The sequence below is a fragment of the Callorhinchus milii genome, unplaced genomic scaffold, assembly GCF_018977255.1.
Source record: "Callorhinchus milii isolate IMCB2004 unplaced genomic scaffold, IMCB_Cmil_1.0 Scaffold3, whole genome shotgun sequence".
NCBI lineage: Eukaryota > Metazoa > Chordata > Chondrichthyes > Chimaeriformes > Callorhinchidae > Callorhinchus > Callorhinchus milii.
In genome coordinates, this window is record NW_024704744.1 from 70,618,642 (window position 1) to 70,638,752 (window position 20,111).

The following is a 20,111-nucleotide window of genomic DNA, read 5'->3' on the forward strand; positions in this document are numbered from 1 at the left end:
ACCTGAGTTCAATTCCAGGCAGGGTGAAACCTTGGGCAAGTTTCCTTACTCCACACAGAGCCTAATAATAATCCCTTCAAAAAACCCCAAAAAAACAATAATTAATTGGTCATTTTCAATCTACGACTGTTTGTGGGACATTGCTGTGCGCAATTGGCTGCCGCGTTCGCCCACAAATATACAGTCAATTCACTTTGCAGTATGTTCTGTGAAGCGCTTTGGGACGTCCTCCCGACGTGAAAAGCGCTATATCAAATGCAAGGATTATTATTATTATAACACGGAAACTGTTCTGGTCAAGTCACAAATGACATCCTGACCATGTGTGGCCAGCTCTCCCTCTGCCTCCTCGTCCGCTCCGCTCCTTTGACACTGTGGACCATTCAATCCTCCTCCACCGCCTCTCCTCCCACCTCAACCTTCAAGGTTCTGTCCTTGACTGGTTCAGGTCCTACCTTTCACACTGCCTCCACTTCGTCACATGCGGTGTTCCTCAGTGCTCTGTCCTCGGTCCCCTCCTCTTCACCCTCTACGTGCTCCCTCTTGGTGACATCATCCGCAGACATGGGGTAAATTTCCACATGTATGCGGATGACACCCAACTCTATCTCTTTGCCTCCACCCTGAACTCCAGGACGGGGTCCTGACCAACTGCCTGTCCAACATCAAGTCCTAGAGGAGGGACAACTTTCTCCAACTCAACGTTAGCAACACTGAGGCCCTCCTGATTGGCTCGTGCCAGCGTCTCTGCACCTCAGGCGCTGGCAGCATCAGCATCTATGGCTCCACAGTCAACCTCACTAAGCCAGTCAGGAACCTGGGTGTCTTGTTTGACCCTGAACTGTCCTTTCTCCCCCACATCCGAGACATGACCGACAATGCCTACCACCACCTCCACAACATTGCCAGACTCTGCCACTGCCTCACCCCTCAGGCTACCAAAACCCTTGCCCAAGCATTCGTCACTTCAAGGCTCGATCATGGAAACTCCCTCCTTAAATTGGTCATTTTCAATTTTCAATGTTTGTGGGACATTGCTGTGCGCAATTGGCTGCCGCGTTCGCCCACAAATATACAGTCAATTCACTTTACAGTGTGTTCTGTGAAGCGCTTTGGGACGTCCTCCCGACGTGAAAAGCGCTATATCAAATGCAAGGATTATTATTATTATTATTATTATTATCAGCCTTCCCAATTCTTCCCTTCACAAGCTGCAGATCATTCACAACTCTGCAGTTCGTGTATTCTCTCGCACCAGGCTCTGCGACCCCATCACTCCCACCCTCGCCCAACTCCACTGGCTTCCCATCCCTCAGAGGATCAAATTCAAGATGCTTTCAAGGCCATCCATGGCCGTTCCCTCTGTTCAGCGGGCTCCGGTTTGCTCCATGTCTCCCGCCGACCTGCCCTACCATCAGTGGCCGGGCTTTCAGCCTCTCTGTCCCCACACTCTGGAACTCCATCCCACAGTCCCTTCGCCTCGCTTCCTCCCTTGCCTCCTTCAAGGCCGGTCTCAAGACCCTTCTCTTCGATCCTGCCTTCGGTCACCCTCCCACCTCTCTGTCTTCCCTCACCCCTCCCCCATGCTCAGTCTGGTTGACAGGAAGTTGGCTCTCATCCAGGATTTGATGTCCGACAGACATTCTGTCAGGACAGCAGTAGAATCAAGGGTGGAGGCAGAGAGGCAGAGTTGGGTATTATCCGCATACATGTGGAAGTTGACCCCATGCCTGTGGATGATGTCACCAAGGGGGAACATATAGATATTAAAATGGAGAGGGCCAAAGACAGAGCCCTGAGGGACACCACACGTGACGGTGCGGGGGCTAGAGGAGAAGGTGTTAGAGGCGACAAAATGGAGATGGTGGGAGAGGTAGGATTCAGAATGTTGTGAGTGACTTTTAACCAGGGCTGTGGCTGTGCTGTGGACAATACAGGGGAATGGAGAGGAATGGGAGTTTGGAGATTGGACAATAGCTGGAGAGTAGGGATGGATCCAGGGAAGCTTTTTTGAGAATGGTGGTGATAACAGCTGTTTTTAGTGGGGTGGGAACAGTCTCAGTTGGATAAGGGGAGGTTGATAACGTCCGTTGAAAGAGGGACCAGGAGGTGGAGCTGGGAGGTGAGGAGAGGGGTGGGGACGGGGTCGAGGGAGTAGGTGGTGGGCTTCATTTTTGAGATGATGGAGGTGAAGGAAGAGGGGGAGACAGGGTCGAAAGTGAATAGGGATGGATGGGTGGGGGCCGAGACATGAGGCGGAGGTGGCAAGGAGGTACCAGTGGACTGGGGAGAGGTAGCTGAACGAATCCCTTTGACTTTGGATTCGAGGAAGGCCAACATCTCCTCGCATTTGGAATTGGAGAGGATGGGCGTGGCGCAGGTAGGTGGACGCAGGAAGCGGTTAGTACAATTCTGTACTTAACAAGGTAGTGATTAATATTTAGATAATAATCTTTGCAATTTGATTATAGCATCTTATCACATCATCAAGATGTTTCTACGTAATTCGCAAGGTATACTGTAAAGTGTAATTTTGTGGACGAAACATGGCAGCAATGTAGACAGCAATGTCCCACATACAGCCACAGAGTGAATAACCAATTTTATTTGAGGGATTCTTGGCCAGGACATGGGAGAAACTTTTCGAATAGTGCCAGGGGATCTTTAACAACCACCTGAACAGGCGGATGAGACTGCGGTTTAATGTCTCATCTGAAAGATGGCATTCCTGATAATGCAACACCCGCCCCAGCTCTGCATTGGAGAGTCAATTTAGATGATGTGAGTCCAAGTCCCAAGAAACCGCAGCCATCTGTCTGACTCAGGCGAGAATGCTGCCAATTTGCCAGGCTGACATATCATCAGAAGTATAACACGTTAGTACCAAGTGAGACCTCAGTAGAGTTAATTTAATGTAAAGCCTTTACAGAACTTGGAAACTTGAGTCTAGTCCTTTTCCCACGTCCAGTTCAGACTGCTATTCTCAGGTTAATGATGATTCCGAGTCCTTGGAATGAGTTTTCCTGTTTTTCAACTGAAGTGGTTAATTTGCTACACTGAGAAGCACAAATACAGTACAAAACACAAAATACTGCAGATGCTGGAAATCTGAAACAAAAACAGAGAGAGCTGGGAAAACTCAGCAGGTCAGGCAGCATCTACGGAGAAAGGAAAGTGAGTCAACGTTTCGGTTCCACAACCCTTCGTCAGAACTGGGGCATGTTGGGAGGGAGAACTTTTTAAGGATAAGTTGAGGGGGAGGCAGGACAAGGATGGCAAAGAAGACAAAGGAGAGAATGTGTTAGTTGATGGCTTAAAGAGGTGAGAGTGGTGTAAAACAAAAGGTGGTGGGGGGGGGTGAGTTGAAACAAAACTGGGGAGGTGTTTCCTTTTCTCCCAACATGCCCCAGTTCCGACGAAAGGTCGTGGACCCGAAACGTTGACTCACTTTCCTTTCTGCACTATTAATAATAATCCCTCCAAAACAAAAATCAATAATAAATTGGTCATTTTCAATCTACAACTGTTTGTGGGACACTGCTGTGCGTAATTGGCTGCCGCATTTCGCCCACAAATGTATGGTCAATTCACTTTACAGTCTATTCTGTGAAGCGCTTTGAGACGTCAAGAAGACGTGAAAAGCGCTATATCAAAATGCAAGGATTATTATTATTATTATTAACACCTCTTCTCCCCAGATTTGTTTCAACCCACCCCTTTTATTTTACATCCCCTCCTTTTGTTTTACGCCACTATCACCTCTTTTACCCATCAACTAACGCATTTTCTCCTTTGTCTTCTTTTTTGTCTGCTTTGTTGTCCTTGTCCTGCCTCCCTCTTCCAACATGCCCCAGTTCTGACGAAGGGTCGTGGACCTGAAACGTTGACTCACTTTCCTTTCTCCATAGATGCTGCCTGACCTGCTGGGTTTTCCCAGCTCACTCTGTTTTTGTTTTGTGAACACAAACACACCTTCTGGTTCTCAATTTAGTTCTCACAAATTTTTGATTTTAAGTTACATTCTTTATTGTTTGTCCTTCACATTATCCAACTTGCACGGCCTTCATTATTTGTATCTAAACAGTGTCTGCATACAGTTTTACTACAGGTAGCCTAGATCACAAATTGGAAAAAATATATGGATGATGTCTATTTAAGACATTGGCAACAATTTATTTGCAAAAAGTACAAGTTCCCTGGGCATCATATATTTTCTGCAGAAGTATACGTAGCTTGTAATGCAATATACAAACCATAAATATGACTAATTAATGATACAGACAGTAAAATTTAATGAAGTAACTACTCCTGACAGGACCAGAATAGAGCTGGAAGATGGCATGCCTGCCTGGTTGAGTGCAGGATACTTTAAAGACTAGATACTTTTACAAGATTGATACGATCTGCATTCTCATTCTCCCATTAGGATTATCATTAGGATTCTAATGAGGCAACTCAGTAACAGTCGAGAGGAAAATCAGGGTGCAAGACAGATCTAATTAAAACCAAATCTCTCTGGCAGAAAGATCCAACCAATAATTTTATAAACTAACTTTCAAAATGATCAGTCAAAAAATAGGAAAACTTTCAAGTTGCAGTGTGAATAATGACTTGCAAAAGGAAGAAGGATCTGTGAATGGATTTTGCTGTTAATGTAGTTGAAATAACAGATTATAAAGTGCCACATGTAATACATGACAGCCCAATCCTAAAATGCCATGATTCATTTCAACAAATAAATAAGTTTCTAAAATTCATAATAGTTCAGTTTAACAATTAGTCCATAATATTTCAATAATACTTTCTGCATCCAAGACTCTCTTAAGTCACTTTTATTTTCAGAACAGTAATAGCCAACAACCTTTTTAATGAATTTATAACCTTATATAAAAGAAAACAAATAAAAAAATCTATATTTAAACATTTTCAAGTAAGTCTGATATCACCAATGAATTACAGTTAATCCCAAATCAATATAAATGCAGTATAAATGAATGAACAGGAAGTTCTGCATGAGAACTAAATTGCACAAATAGTAAAACATCCCACAGGGATTGGGATCAATGCAGAAGCCAGCTGGAGGATACTGCTCATCCACTACTTGAAGATGCCATTCTGTGTTCAAAACTAGTATCCATCTAATTTAGAAAATTACTCGACCAAGTTCAAACAAGACCTAGACAAGAAAAGTGGAGAAAAAAAAGGCTGAATTGTGGATTGTGAAATATTACATATTCTTAAATCTATTGTCTGTGTTAAGAAACTGTAATCCTCCTCATTGTGCATCAAACACTCTTACACATAGGTGCAAGAATTAGCTATGGTAAACTATACTATATAATAGTTTTCAAATTAGAACAAGCAAGAATTCCCCCTCATCTTTATACTCACTTTCAACCTGTCAACACAGCATTAATGAATCAGGTTAAATAAGGGTAAAGTTAAATATCGCTTAAATTAAAACTTTCAAATGTGGGTTAAACAGACAAGAATTTACAAGGATTCAATGAGACTGGAGAATTGATTAAAAAAGTAGAGGGCACTGCAGTAATTCACGTCTTGAAATGTAGAGGGCCTTCAGGGTTTACATCCAAATCAATTCAGTATTTCACTTTATTAGACTCAGCTATATATGATCCACACTTGAAAAAAAAGTTGAAAAATGTTGAAAAAAATTTGGAAGTGTACCATTTGCTGAGCTCAAATTTTAAATATAAACATAATTATAATAACCAGAAGTGCAGGAAGTTTTGAATAATTTACTTGTAGGTTGTCCAGAAAAAATTGGATACAACGGTTTGCAGAATCTTCTCAGGGGCAATATTCTACATCTTAACCAATGGCTTCATAAAGTTGTTCTATGACGTACCTCAATGGTAATAAGGATAACAATCATCCACTCGAGTCGCAGTCCATGTTTCTCACTTAGATGGTTCCGCATCAGGTCTGTTAACTCTGTACAGTGTTGCAGCTTTTCATTGATAACCTATAGGTTGAAGGTTTACCACAATATAAGAGCTACTACTAATTGGACAGTATTTCATACACATCTTGCTTGCATAACGTATCCTTCAACAGATATAACTGGACATATGCATTTAGCATTATTTATTCCCATGCCAACACACTAGTATATATATGTGAGAGGTTATACAATGAAAATTAGAATACGTACAATAGTTTCAAAATTTCACCACTGAGAATTTAATTTACATCATAATTAATTATTAAAATAAGGAAGAAATATATTGGCCATGACACAGAGAATTCTCTATTCTTCAAAATAGCATCATGGGATTTTTATCTGCCACCAGAACAGACTGAAGTACCAAATTAACCTTGATTTACTGTCTCATCTGCTGGACTGTATAGTATACACTACTCAGATTAGAAGGGAGCCAATGCAGTGAGTCAGTATTATTCCTAAACAGTCATTCATCATGGCCTTCCCTGAAATTATACATCTACCCATTGTCCAATCTTACATCACATTATTGTACATTCTTACTTACAGCAATCTTGCTGTAATTCAGGAATTACTGAGATCAACGGTGCGAGAGCTGAATAAGTAAATGATAGATAATCATTAAAACTGTTTACTCAGACCTAGAAATCCATCCAAATTAATACCCGTGAGGACATCAAAAATAAAAATACATAGGAATTGATCCCAAACTTTCAAATAATGATTTATAGTCGTTTAATTTTTTCAATGAGTATGTTTGTAAGTTTGAATGCGTACAATATTTTCAGAAAATCAATGGCATGTGAAACTTGAAATGGGAGTACATTGAACAGTAATTTTAGCAACTTCTTCCATCATTTACGGCAGAAGAATTTTTCAGAATTCTTTATCACAGACTTGGATTTTCAATTTTTTTTTACAATTACAATTCCTTCCCAATTTCATCATAAAACACCAACCTTTACACGTCGGTTAATGTTTAGGTATTGACAGGTTTTGTCATACAGTTGTTCTAGGTTCTCCCTGTCCCAGTAAAAATCTGGGGTCATCAGCAGATCAGAGCTCAAGTTTATACGGTGCCTGAAAGAGGACAAATGTATCGTAACTACAGGTAGATAGTATCAATAGTAATAAAAATCCTCACATTTGATTTAGTGTCTCTCATGTCAGAACAACATTTTAAAGTGCTTCACAGGATTTACTGTGAAGTGCAGTGACCATGTATTTTGTACGCAAACACGGCAGCCAATTTGCACACAGCAATATCCCATTGAAGTTAAAATCCCATTAACAAAGTGAATGACCAATCTTATCCCTGAGTTTGTCAGCCAGGACACCAGGGAAAACTCCCTCATCTTTTCGAATATGGCCATGGGATCTTTAACGTCCACTGAACAGGCAGTTGGGAACTCAGCTTAATGTCTAACCCAAAGAATGGCACCTCTAACAATGTAGCGCTCCCCTGGCATTGCACTAGAAAGCCAGCCCAGACTAAAATGCCACCTGGAGATTAGGGCTGAACAACTGTCTGCCAAACAACAGGATTGTGTTAAAAAACGCAACCAATGATATCAGGAGAGGGAGCTCAGAGCTGGTGGAGTAGAGGATGAGATTCACAGCCGGGGGCGTGGATGGAATGCGACACCAAGCATCATCTTATAGTAAGTAGACAGCTCCAGCAAACATTTCTGGAACTCAGTTCATCTGCTCATGGTTCTTAGGATGTAAGATTGTGGCTGAATCTGCCCAAATTGTTTAAAAATATCCCTCAAGACATGAAAATGCATAACTTGTGTTCAATGTAAATCTTTCTCACTTTGACACCCACACTTGTGAACAGTCTAACAGTTGTGTTTCTCCACAAACCTCGTCACCCTCTGCTGTCACAATCCCCATGCTCTAGTTTACAATTATTAACTGTTATTAGATATTTACTAGTTATTAGATATTTACTAGCCACTAGAATTTTGTAAATCTATTATAGACAAAAAAGGATGTTTTTGAGGAAAACAAATAATGCATTTTTATTATAAAGATGTAGATTTAAATGTTCTAAAGCTAAAATTCTTAATGTTATTTTCAGTCCATTTTCTTAAAGCTAGGCAGACTAATGTTGAGTATTAATAGCTTTTTTATTTGCAAATACTGTTATTTTTAAGATAGTTTGACAATTAATAAAGATAGTGGAATTCCCAACATGAAGAGAATTTAACTTTGTTCATTGGAATAAATTCAAGTCATTTCCATTGCATATTGGGGCCATTCATATGAATATTTAAATTCTTCCATTTTATAATTTAAAAAAATCTTGCTTGCATTTAAGATAAGCCACGCATCTGATTTAGGGCAACAAGTTTACATTTTTACATGAACCGTGTTCCAAACTGCAGGAAAAACAGAAACAAACATCCTTTTCCTACTATACTAACAGCAAGACTCCAACCACTTCTTAGTGGAGCTTCTTTTGGGGTGGAGTGCTGCTAAAGGTTGCTTTGAGTTGCTCCTAATGTACCATTTCCAAAATACATGGAGGAAAAGTGCAAAGCACAACAATTTTCACTGCTCCAGAATTTACACAAAACATTCTGTGGGTGAATTGAACCAGCATGTAGGAGAGGTCATATACTATGAGGGGATGATAAATCAGAAAGCTCAGTAACTATATGAAGATAAGCCTCCAAGTGTTTTTGTGGCTAGCGTCTCCATAGAGCTGAAAAAATGCCTGTTCCTAAGTTTCACAATTAGCTATACAAGATATTGTGATTCCAACTAACCTCAATTAGCTGATTTCGAGTTAAATAGAATGAATATCCTATAACATCCTGTTACATAAGAAATTAATAGCTTTATTACAATAAACTGGAAGCTCTCGGCTATGTAATTCACAGTTCCATTCATTCCCTTTTGGTTTGTATTTTTACCTAAGGGCAAACAGTTCACCGATTTTCTGCATGACTTCAGATCGGGAAATTTTCACTCGTTTTCCTGCCTTCAGCATCTATTAGGAATGAACAATAATACAAACCTATCACGATAAGTTCTAATCAATAACAGTAACCTTTTGCGATATGTGAATATGCCAAATTCCAAGTAAAAAACAATCTCATTTATAGAATGGTACTTTGTTTCCCTTTATGTAAAAAAAGCACCTTAATTTATTTAGCAATATTCTCAAATGATTGTTTTGTGATTAATTATGTGTTCAGCTTTATTGAGTCATTTGTGAAAGTCCCAAATATTGGTTTGTACCTCAATAGACATCTTAAAGGTTTACTTAACACACCAAGAATTTGGTTGACTTCCAGACTTGGGATCAGGAGGGTTCCAAGTTTGATTTCTTCTGGGTTCCCTCAGCCCTTTGCTCTTTCAAACCAATAAAATAAGTGCTGTATCCTTGGTCACTAAACTGGCTCTGAGGAACCACACATATCAATGGGAGGCAGGTCCAACATATTCAGTCACTGTTGACACTTAACTGGTCTGTTTCGTCAAGGAAATTTGGAGGTCCTCAACCCTGTGAGTTAAAGCCCTGATATCTAGCATACTCCTAGCTGTACAAGTATCACAACATGAACCAATTTGTAGTTACAAGATGCATGGCCAATTTTACTAAAATTTTATTTTGTCATTAGTTTAGATTTAAGAAATTTTGAACTAATAATTCAAGATACATAAAGCTGAGACAAGACATAGTTTAGACTAACGAATGTCAAAGTAATCCCAGTGGTTTGCATCTGTTAGTCATACATTGGTGTATAGCAGTTAAATTTCTGCCGAACAGAGCCTTAAACTGGAGAGTAGGTGGGTTTCTCTCCATGTCAATTGATGGCAGTGAAAAATGCACTCACTGAGGCAATTTCCTTGATGACAGATCTAATCAAATATAGTACATAGTGTATAACTATGTACTATATCCCATAATGTTACTTCCTAAAAGAAAACAATCTAATCTGTGTTTCGAAAGAATCAACACTTCCAGTTAAGATTTATATACTACAGACAAAGACAAGTTGAGGATTTTGTTAAACCATATGGAACACAGACACGTCTCCTGGTAAGATTTAGGAGGTGACTGGAGCACTGGAATTGTGAAAAATTAATGAAGTGTGTTTAGTTTGACTGTGGAATGCAATTAATTCACAGGATGGACTCAAACTGCCAGGAAACAGGTCATCTACTTCCAGAGTAATTGTGACAGAAATATAAATCTGGCTAATCTGTTAGTGTACAAATGTTATCCAAATATACTGATAAGAAGTTATTTATATCTGGAAGATTCCTTCAAGTATAGTTCTCTCTGACTGCATTCCATTTGAATTCCTTCTCCAGGAAACGACACCTTTAGCCTGATTGGGAGATTAATTCCCTTTTTACACCAGGAAGAAGCTCACACTGTAAAAAGTTAATTTTCCCTGTGGAAAATTTCCCCAAATGAATTTGGACTTGGATCTGTATTGCGCCTGACTACAGGAGTTCTGATTCCATAATAAAAATCTTGCCACTGGACCAGGTGACATTCCATGCATGCCTTGAGCCTATTGCATACCTAGCACGTCAAACTCATACATGTTTGCGCCACCAGTAAAAATTGGATTTTGTCATATCCACTGGCCAAATAATAGCACAATCATGAAAAAAACTGGAAACAAAGTCATCTGTTATTGAGGTGAATCTATCAGTCTTCGTTACCATGATATGGGTAGCAGTGACCACAAAAATGAATTTATAATAGGATTTGGCGCTTGTATGAAAGTTGGGTGGAAATGCAATATTTACAGAATGACATCAAGGCATGCACGTAATATTAGTTTCCTTACGTAGCTTCCGCCCGATCAGTGACCAGGCTTTCAGGCTCTCTGCCCCCACAATCTGGAACTCCATCTCAAGGTCTCTTCGCCTCGCTTCCTCCCTTGCCTCCTTCAAGGTCAGTCTCAAGACCCTTCTCTTCGACCGTGCCTTTGGTCTCCCTCCCACCTCTCTGCCTTCCCTCACCCCTACACTACCCCTCTCCCATGCTCGGGCCACAACACCTGACTGTTCAGCTCTTTGGGACGTCCTCCCAATGTGAAAAGGGGCTCTATAAATGTCATTTTGTTGTTGTTGTAGTTTCTAGAAATCTGGAGGCAACATAAACTTATTGACCAGTATGTGACAATGCCCTCGGTTTGGCACCAGATTTGGAGTATGGAGCCATGATGTAAAAGTGGCTTTACATTATTTTGTGCTTTAATTACTGTTGGGAAAATCAGTCTCAAACAAGGGCGTTTTCATCGCCACAGGATCCTCATAAAAGCTTTTTTTTCTGCTGGTTCAGATTTTCCCAGGTGATTTTTGTAGCAGATAACATTGTTAAGGCACTGAAAATCAGGAAGGAGCTGACTTGTAAACACATCGACCAAATCTAAAACCAAATTCTTGCTGATGACAAAGTGCTCAGGTAATTGAATTCCTAATTGGAAAGCAGTGCACACATTGAATTTAGCAAAGTCACTTTTGTGTTGAGATAAATACTCAATAGTCACCAACAGAGCATTGAAGGAATGGAGAAGAGGCAATGGATCCTCAGGCAATCCATTACTATTTGTCTTGCGGGAATGAAGTTTGTATTGATGAAAGGAATTAGCTGCCAGTGACAAATCAGATATCACCAACATGTTAAGTTAGGTTTGGAGTATGATTGACTCTTCAGAAAGTTAAGCAATGATAGAACACAGAAGACTTGCAGGCATCGGTAGGTTCCATAACACTGAATACAGACTTTGAAATGAAGCTCTACCAAGCTCAGGTTCAAAAAAACATGACAGGTTCTCTCCAAATGCAGCATAAGAATCTCGGCCTTTGGTCATTTAAGCCAATGGTAGCAGAAGTAAGAGGTATTCAGTCGTGAGCACTTGAAAGTAAGGTTGCTATATTTTCATTGTGGCTGGGCTCCTGATAGCAGGAGTGCCATTGCCAGTAGACCTATCTTATGAAGCTCGCGTCAAATGTTAAAACATTTAGAGCTAAGCAAGCTATTTGACTTGGATTGTGAGCAAAGAATCTAAAATCCAGGCTCAAATCAGAAATCTTAACTCAGACTTAGAAGAATTCTACTGCCCACCCCATATAGTATGTTTATGGAAGACAGTCATCAAAAGAAGCGGAAAAATATTGTTTGGGAATGATATTGAAGGTGACAGGGAGACTGAGAAAAAGAATACACAATAGTGGAGTATGGTTTATGTGTTGTTGGGTCCAATCGGAGTAGTTTGTGGGAGCAGCCAAATAGGGTTCTTAGGTTACAACTGAAACCTTCCTTTATTCGAAAATCATTAGTGATTATGCAGTAAATCGATTCTAGTGCTTTTTTGAGAAAGAGAGTGTTTTACTTTCAGGAAGGAAAAATAGATTTGAAATAAAGTGCAATTTTCGGGTAGCAAAAAAATACAAACTCTTTGGTACATGTAATTTAACAATTTATCGCATACAATTATTATCAATAATGCTTGCGTTGATATTATGCATATCATGTAAAAGATCTCAAAGCACTTCAAAGGTAATTGCATCAAGAGTAGCAACTGGATATTTGTAGACAAATGCAGCAGCAATTTGGTGGACAGCAAGGGCCCAAACAGTCATGAAGTCCTCATCCAGTACTGGAGTGTTACCCTAGACTGCTTACTGAAGTCCTGACATGCATGGTGCTTGAACCAACAAACTTTTGACTTAGACGTGGAAGCCAACCAAATTGGTGTATAAAATTTTAAATGGAATTGAAAAGTAAACTCAGTTCATTACTTTAGGATGTATCATGGCAATAGAATAAGAGGACATAGATTTAGAGTTGTAAAGGGCAATTTCAGGATTGATATCAAGAAACAGGTCACATAGCAGGGATTCAATATGGGATCTTATTGTGCTGTTATATTACGTTTCAGTTGTGCTTATTAATATTCTAATCAAACCAATTTTGCGATAAAGTGTTTCTAATCTGTTATCATTCCAGTTTCTGGTTTCATTGCATTCTCACAATTAACAATATTAATTTGACATGATGGTCATGCATAACACCAGAAGCAAACCATTTGCTGCTCATGAATATGCTTTAAAATTCATCTCCTGAATTAGACTTGCAATCTAACTATTTGTCAACTTACCTCTGGAATGGACTGAATGGAGTTAACAAAACAATCCAGTGACACCTCCCAGATGGCAAGCTTCACTGTACCCAAAGATACAAAGAAACAGTTGTAACAAAATTATAAAAATTTCAGTGAGGCTTAAGCAATTTCAACAAGGGAAACTTCATGGCATTCTTTATTCTTACGAGAGGTCCTTTATATGTAAAGGAAGAGATATTACTCCTGTACACATATATTAAACAGGAGAACTAATTTACAGCAACACCCAGTAAAACACTGCCTTGCTTAGAGAGCAGGTACCCTGTGTATATCCATGAATGTAATGGTCAGCTTCTGTGGTATCTGTCACCACTGTTGTTACTTTCTTACACGAGGCGCATGCAAATCATGAAATATTAAAATATTTATATTATATAAAAATATTAAAATGCTGAACTCACTTTGCAAAGGGGGTTACGTCAGCAGAATTTCCTGCGCATTGGGTGCAATATGCAGCAAATGACATCAGCAGTGAGCTAAGAACTGTGAAGTCGGCAAAGAACTCCTTTAAACCAGTATTTATCTATTTTTAAAGATACTGCTATGACTTATTTCACCTAAACTAAAATAGTACATTGATATCATATTGAGCATCAAGTACAAAGATATACATATACATACTTATGACAAGCTTACCTGACAAGGATAGTGCATTTGAAAAGGCAAATTTCTCCAAAATAGATTCATTTGGCTCCAAATCAAAATTCAACAAAATCTGTCCACGATGTAGTTTGGAATGTCCTCTGTTAAGATAAATATACACACTCTTATTGTAAAGAGGTTAACTGTTAACACACATGTTCAATTTCTTGCCTATCCTCACAGATGGTATAAATATGACTTTAATAGTAATCAGATGGTGCAAATTGCCTAAACCAATTAATATGCTTTTTTGGGTTTAATGAGCACAGGTTATTTGAACCCTCATACCTAGTTACTCAAGTGTTCACTACATGGAAAAACCAACTAACAAAATGTGAGAAGTATTTCTTTTGTAGGCATTTTTCAAATTTCCCCTGCAAATTTAAGTAAATTTATTTTATAAATAAATAAGTAAATAAATGAAACTTCTTACTCTGAAATCCGATAGTTAATTTCTTCATTCTCCCAATGAACCAACGCCACTTCATATGCCTGGATCTCATGTCGTTCTAAGATTCGCATAATATTTTTCATCTAAAAGAAATGTTTAGTAAAGTCATTATAAACATAAAGCTTAAAAATACTGAAATTCTTAATATGTATATCTTCATATATAAAATTCCACAGATTTATAAATACAAAAAAAAATTCTTCCATACTAAACTTTAGTTTCAGCTCGTATTATTCTTTTCCATTATACAAGTTTAGCTTTGCCTGTCTATCCTTTGACTGGATAGAGGATAAGACAGCCTTAAATTTAATAAGGTTTTAATCTATTGTGAAAATATTAACTTAAAACTTGGATTAGTTCAATAGAACTGAAAATGTCCATTTATGATGGATATTTATAACTACATTCACTTTACAGTATATTCTGTGAAGTGCTTTGAGATGTCTCGAAAACGCGATAAGGGGCTATATCAAATGCAAGGATTATTATTACATAATTAATACAGGAACTAGTGTAATCATAACAAAGTATTACATACATGCCTTCAATGAAGAATATAATAATCAAGCAGAGTAAACAGTACAAAAACAAGAGCACGTCTCAATAATAAGTTCTGATTGCAGGTGCATCTCAGCATGAAGCGACCAGAAACTAACAGTTTAAATATTAATCAGGATGTAGGTGGTGAGATTCCAGTGCACAGTGAACCTCATAAGTTGCCAGGATTATTATATGATACAAAGGACAGACGGCCTCAAAGACTGGCATGAGGATTGCAAAGGATCAGTAGGCAATGGGATTCATAGGTTGGCAGGATAAAGACTGGGCTGTTGCATAGCAATGAGCAGATCTGGAGCCAGATGAGTCTATCGGTTGGCAGGATAAGGATTTTGTGACACCACTGGGCAGCAAGTCCCACAGGCTGGCAGAATACTAATGAGCAGCAAATACCCTGGTTGGTAAGGTAAAGGATGCATGGCAACAAAAAGAGGGAAGGAAAAGAACAAAAAAAACTGAACTACCATTATAGACATGCAATGTACCTGTATATTTCAACTTACAGTTTTATCTTCAACATTCCAAAATACAACCGAGCCCTCCCTGTGTAGATGAGAAATAAAAGCTGTTACAGTTCCCAACCATAGAGAGGACCATCTGTTATCTTTTAATAGTCAGCTAATAGACAGATGAGACAGATTTGGCAACACTATACCTAAATTCCATTTATAAAATGCTGAAAGCTAAATTAGCTATGAATACATTTAATACTGTAGGTACAAATCTTAAAATGCTATAAAAACGGTTAACACTTTTGGGGAAATAATTTAGTTCCATATGTTAGAGGAAAGAACTTGCATTGCTATAGTATCTTATTTCAAAAAAAACATTTCAGGTAATTACTGCCAGTGTAGAAACTGTTTTCATACCATCTGCAGCAGTCAATCTTAAAAGGAAACTAGGACTGTTTTATTCTGCACATATTCAATACAGTAGTTTTAAATGGCTAATTGCCAGAGTTATATTGCAATGAGAATCTGGATAAACCAGTGTTATGGTACATTGCTGAATTCTTTCTACTCTACTGTAAATATCAGACAGGATTAAATTGTCATCAAATAAAAAAAATGAATGGGACTTGGGTGCATATACGACTTAAGCAAGTTATATGACTTTTAACGAGATGATTATTTGGGGAGGACAAGTTTGCAGGGCTAAAGGGAGAGCGCGGGGAGTGGCATTGATTTGGATAGCTCTTTCAAAAGGGCCGGCACAGGCATGATGGGCCAAATGGCCTCCTTCTGTGCTGTATAATTCTATGGTATGACTTATGCGAGTGCACCTGTATCAGTAATATTACAATATTACTTCCATGGGGCATTACCTCAAATTATTTCCTCCAGCAACCGACGCGTGATGTGGTGGTATTGATAGAAATCTCATGAAGTTTCTTATACAAGAATATTACCAATGTTATAATAGTAATAATTATTCTTGTACTTGATACAATGATGTCATTTCAGGAGGACATCTCAAAGCACTTCCCAGGGTATATTCTGAAGTGCAGTGACTGTATTTGTAGGCGAATGATTAAGGGCCATAGGCAGATTAATTCCAGAAACTGTTCTTGTGTGTGCTACGGAGTGTAGCCAGCTAATCCGAGCTCTGCTGCAACACAAGCCTCCAGCACTTTATGCATATGAACTTCTGGATCTGAGAAACTAGGATGCCCACATGATGTATACACACACACACACACTCCACAAAAGCGATATCGCCATTTTTTATGCTCAGCTGTTGTGCTAACCATACGTAATTACCTCAAGAATTAGTTCTGATGTTTATAGTTTCAGTCCCACGATACTTCAGTGCTGAACACCCTCTGCTATCTTAAATTTTGTTTGGTTTATAGCACGATTCTGCTGGCAATGACACTCTGAATGTCCTTGGGATGTCCTCCCGACGTGAAAAGCGCTTTATAAACGTAATTTTGTTGTTGTATTTTCTTGAAGTGAAAAATGGGTGACCTGGGACGATAGAAAACTGAGGCCGCACTTTTCCCACGGAATCCGCTACCAACACCCTATCAATTTTCTCCGCAATTTCCCATAAAATTTGCCAAATGGCCTGAAATTTTTGGCAAATATTACCACAATTTTCTATTGGCCCAGGGGATGACCTACTTGGAGGCTGAAATAGTTCTGCCGACACATACATCTTCTCTTGACAGCTGTTACTGTCCGTGCTCCAGATAGATGAATGACCACTGACAATGACAATAGTCTTCCCGATCAATTAATCATTTAACTCATGGCACTTTGTGTTAATCCTTGCATTTGGTATAGTGCCTTATCATACCATCAAGACGTCTTAAAGCCCTTCACAGAATACACTGGAAAATGGATTAACTGAGTTTTATGGACAAATGCAACAACCAATTTGCACAAAACAATGTCCCTCAAACAGTCATGGAGTGAATGACCAATTTTATTTAGGGCATTGTTGGCCAGGACACTGGGAAAAACTGTCTTCTTTTTTCGAATAGTGTCATGGGATTTTTAATGTTGACCTGAACATGCAGACAGGACAACAACAACAAGATTCCATTTATAAAGCGCCTTTCACGTCAGGAGGACGTCCCAAGGCGCTGCACAGTTGGGTCATGACCCGAGCAGGGGGGAAATGGTCAGGGTGAGGGGAGGGAAGGGAGGGAGCGAGGAGGGGGGAAATGGTCAGGGTGAGGGGAGGGAAGGGAGGGAGCGAGGAGGGGGAAGAGAGTCGAGAGGGGAGCTGAAGGCTCGGTCAAAGAGAAAGGTTTTGAGACCGGCCTTGAAGGAGGAAAGGGAGGAGGCGGCGAAGGCACTGGGGGATAGAGTTCCAGAGCCTCGGGGCTGAGAGGCTGAAGGCCCGACCACCGATGGTAGGGCGGTTGGGGCGGGGGACGTGGAGCAGACCGGAGCCAGAGGAACGGAGGGTACGGGCAGGTAGGTAGGGGGATAGTAGGTTGGAGAGGTAGGAGGGAGCAAGGCCGTGAATGGCCTTGTAGGTGAGGATGAGGATCTTGAAATCAATCCTCTGGGGGATGGGGAGCCAGTGGAGGCGAGCGAGGGTGGGAGTGATGTGGTCCCGAAGCCTGGTGCGGGACAGTACACGAGCTGCAGAGTTCTGAATGACCTGCAGCTTGTGGAGGGAGGTGGCGGGAAGGCCGGCGAGGAGAGAGTTCCCATAGTCCAGCCTTGAGGTGACAAAGGCGTGGACCAGGGTTTCAGCAGCGTGAGGGGTGAGGTAATGCCGTAGTCTGGCGATGTTCCGGAGGTGATGGAAGGCGGTGCCAGTTGTGGTGCGGATGTGAGGGAGAAAGGACAGCTCAGGGTCGAACAAAACGCCGAGGTTCCTGACTGGCTTTGAGAGGTGGAGAGTGCAGCCTTGGATGCTGATGGTGTCAGCGCCTGAGGTGCGGAGGCGCTGACGTGAGCCAATCAGGAGGGCCTCGGTTTTTCGCACGTTGAGCTGAAGAAAGTTGTCTCTCGTCCAGGACTCGATGTCGGACAGGCAGGCTGTCAGGACATCGGTGGTCGTGGAGTTGAGAGTAGAGGAGGAAAGGTAGAGTTGGGTGTCATCCGCATACATGTGGAAGTTAACTCCATGTCTGCGGATGATGTCACCGAGGGGGAGCATATAGAGGGTGAAGAGGAGGGGACCGAGGACAGAGCCCTGAGGGACACCACATGAGACAGTACGGGGGGTGGAGGAGAAGCCATTCGTCGAGACAAAGTGAAGACGGTGAGAAAGGTACGACCTAAACCATTCAAGGACAGTGCCTTGAAGGTTGAGGTGGGAGGACAAGCGGTGGAGTAGGATAGCGTGGTCGACCGTATCGAATGCTGCCGATAGGTCGAGGAGGACGAGGAGGCAGAGGGAGCCCTGGTCACAGATGGTCAGGATATCATTGGTGACCTTGACCAGGGCAGTTTCTGTGCTATGGGCAGCACGGAAACCTGACTGAAGGGGTTCGAAAAGAGAATGGGTGGAAAGGAAAGAGCGCAGTTGGGAGGCGACAACTCTTTCCAAGACCTTGGAGAGAAAGGGGAGGTTGGAGATGGGCCGGTAGCTTGATAGCTGCGACGCATCAAGGGAGGGTTTTTTCAGGGTGGGCGTGATGGTGGCAGTTTTTAAGGGAATGGGGACAGAGCCAGAGGAGAGGGACAGGTTGATGATGTCGGTGATATGTGGGGCAAGAAAGTGGAGCTGGGAGATAAGGAGTGGAGTGGAGTGAGAGGACCTCAGTTGAACGTCTCATCCGAAGGATGGCACCTCCGACAATGAAATGCACTCCCAACACTGCATTGGACTGTCATCTTAGGCTTTATGATTCCAAGTCCTGACTTGGTGCTTGAGCCCACAACCTTGATTCAGAGACAAGAATGCTACCACTGTGCCAGGCTGACCCAGCTGAAGGACAGCACCTCCAACAATCTTCTGGTATCTTCAAGCATCGACCCCTGGAAACCAAACACTGTAACTCAAATCTCTTTTTAGCAGCATCGACATTTATGGGTTACTTCCTGTATTTTGTGTTTGAACTTGTTAGATAGCCAAGGAAGTTTTAATGCATTGGACAATGTATAATCAATCTATCATGTCTCAATGCCACCAAACCATTCTGTTTGGAGGTCTCCCAAATTGTTTTGTAGAGACTACATATGAAGAAGACACCTGAAGTGGAGATGTGTTCATGAGATCCACAAATAAGACTGCAAGGTAATATATGTCTCAAGTCCCAACTGCAAGGTAATATTGGGATCATAATCCTCAAAACAGTATAAAGATATTCACAGATACAGTGTGTTGTTTTGCAGTAAATTGCTCTGGGTGCACATTCCTCTCATCATCTGCACACTCATCTTCATCCCAAAGAACAAAGGGCAGATCTCTAGGACTGGATTCTCTGAAGTCTGGATTGAAGCCTGCTACATAAGAGACAAATAGCCCATGGACTCCATGGTGTCCAGAACTGGGCATTGGAAGCGACACCATAAACACTGATGTGTAAACTGTTTTCTTAATGATATCAGGACTGCAGGGGCTGCCTTTGAAGCATTTAGACGGAGGAAGTTTTAGCTTGGAAATGGTTTTGACGGACATCATCAAAAGGCCAAGTCACTCTTCTCAGGAATGTTCTGATCAATATGCTCATAGAAAGAAATCTATGGGTGCATTGTGGGAGGACGAAGATCAATGGCAGGTTTTGTCAGCTGAATCTGAAGCACTCCCTTAATGGCAATATTGATGAGCATCTAACCTTAATCACTTCCCATGCAGACATGGCTACTTCACCATCAAAGTCTGCACAGTCGAGTCTTTATTGTAGACACTTTAGCTACCTATGTCTGAA

At 40.8% G+C, this 20,111-nt stretch overlaps 1 protein-coding gene across 3 annotated transcripts in view; it reads right to left on the minus strand.

Moving 5' to 3' along the window:
* Window positions 1-4,001: 4,001 nt before the first annotated feature.
* rmnd1 (required for meiotic nuclear division 1 homolog) overlaps window positions 4,002-20,111 on the minus strand; it is a 36,683-nt gene continuing 20,573 nt past the window's right edge. For 2 of the 3 annotated variants that reach the window (XM_007894411.2, XM_007894409.2), the window contains 8 exons: window positions 15,280-15,319; window positions 14,201-14,301; window positions 13,762-13,868; window positions 13,102-13,166; window positions 8,887-8,963; window positions 6,925-7,045; window positions 5,870-5,986; window positions 4,002-5,176 (listed from right to left, as the gene is read on the minus strand). In XM_007894411.2, the coding sequence (XP_007892602.1) occupies window positions 5,144-5,176; window positions 5,870-5,986; window positions 6,925-7,045; window positions 8,887-8,963; window positions 13,102-13,166; window positions 13,762-13,868; window positions 14,201-14,301; window positions 15,280-15,319 (661 nt within the window). In that variant the 3' untranslated portion in view covers window positions 4,002-5,143. The remainder of the gene's footprint in view (window positions 5,177-5,869; window positions 5,987-6,924; window positions 7,046-8,886; window positions 8,964-13,101; window positions 13,167-13,761; window positions 13,869-14,200; window positions 14,302-15,279; window positions 15,320-20,111) is intronic. The other variant, XM_007894410.2, reaches the window with a different exon arrangement.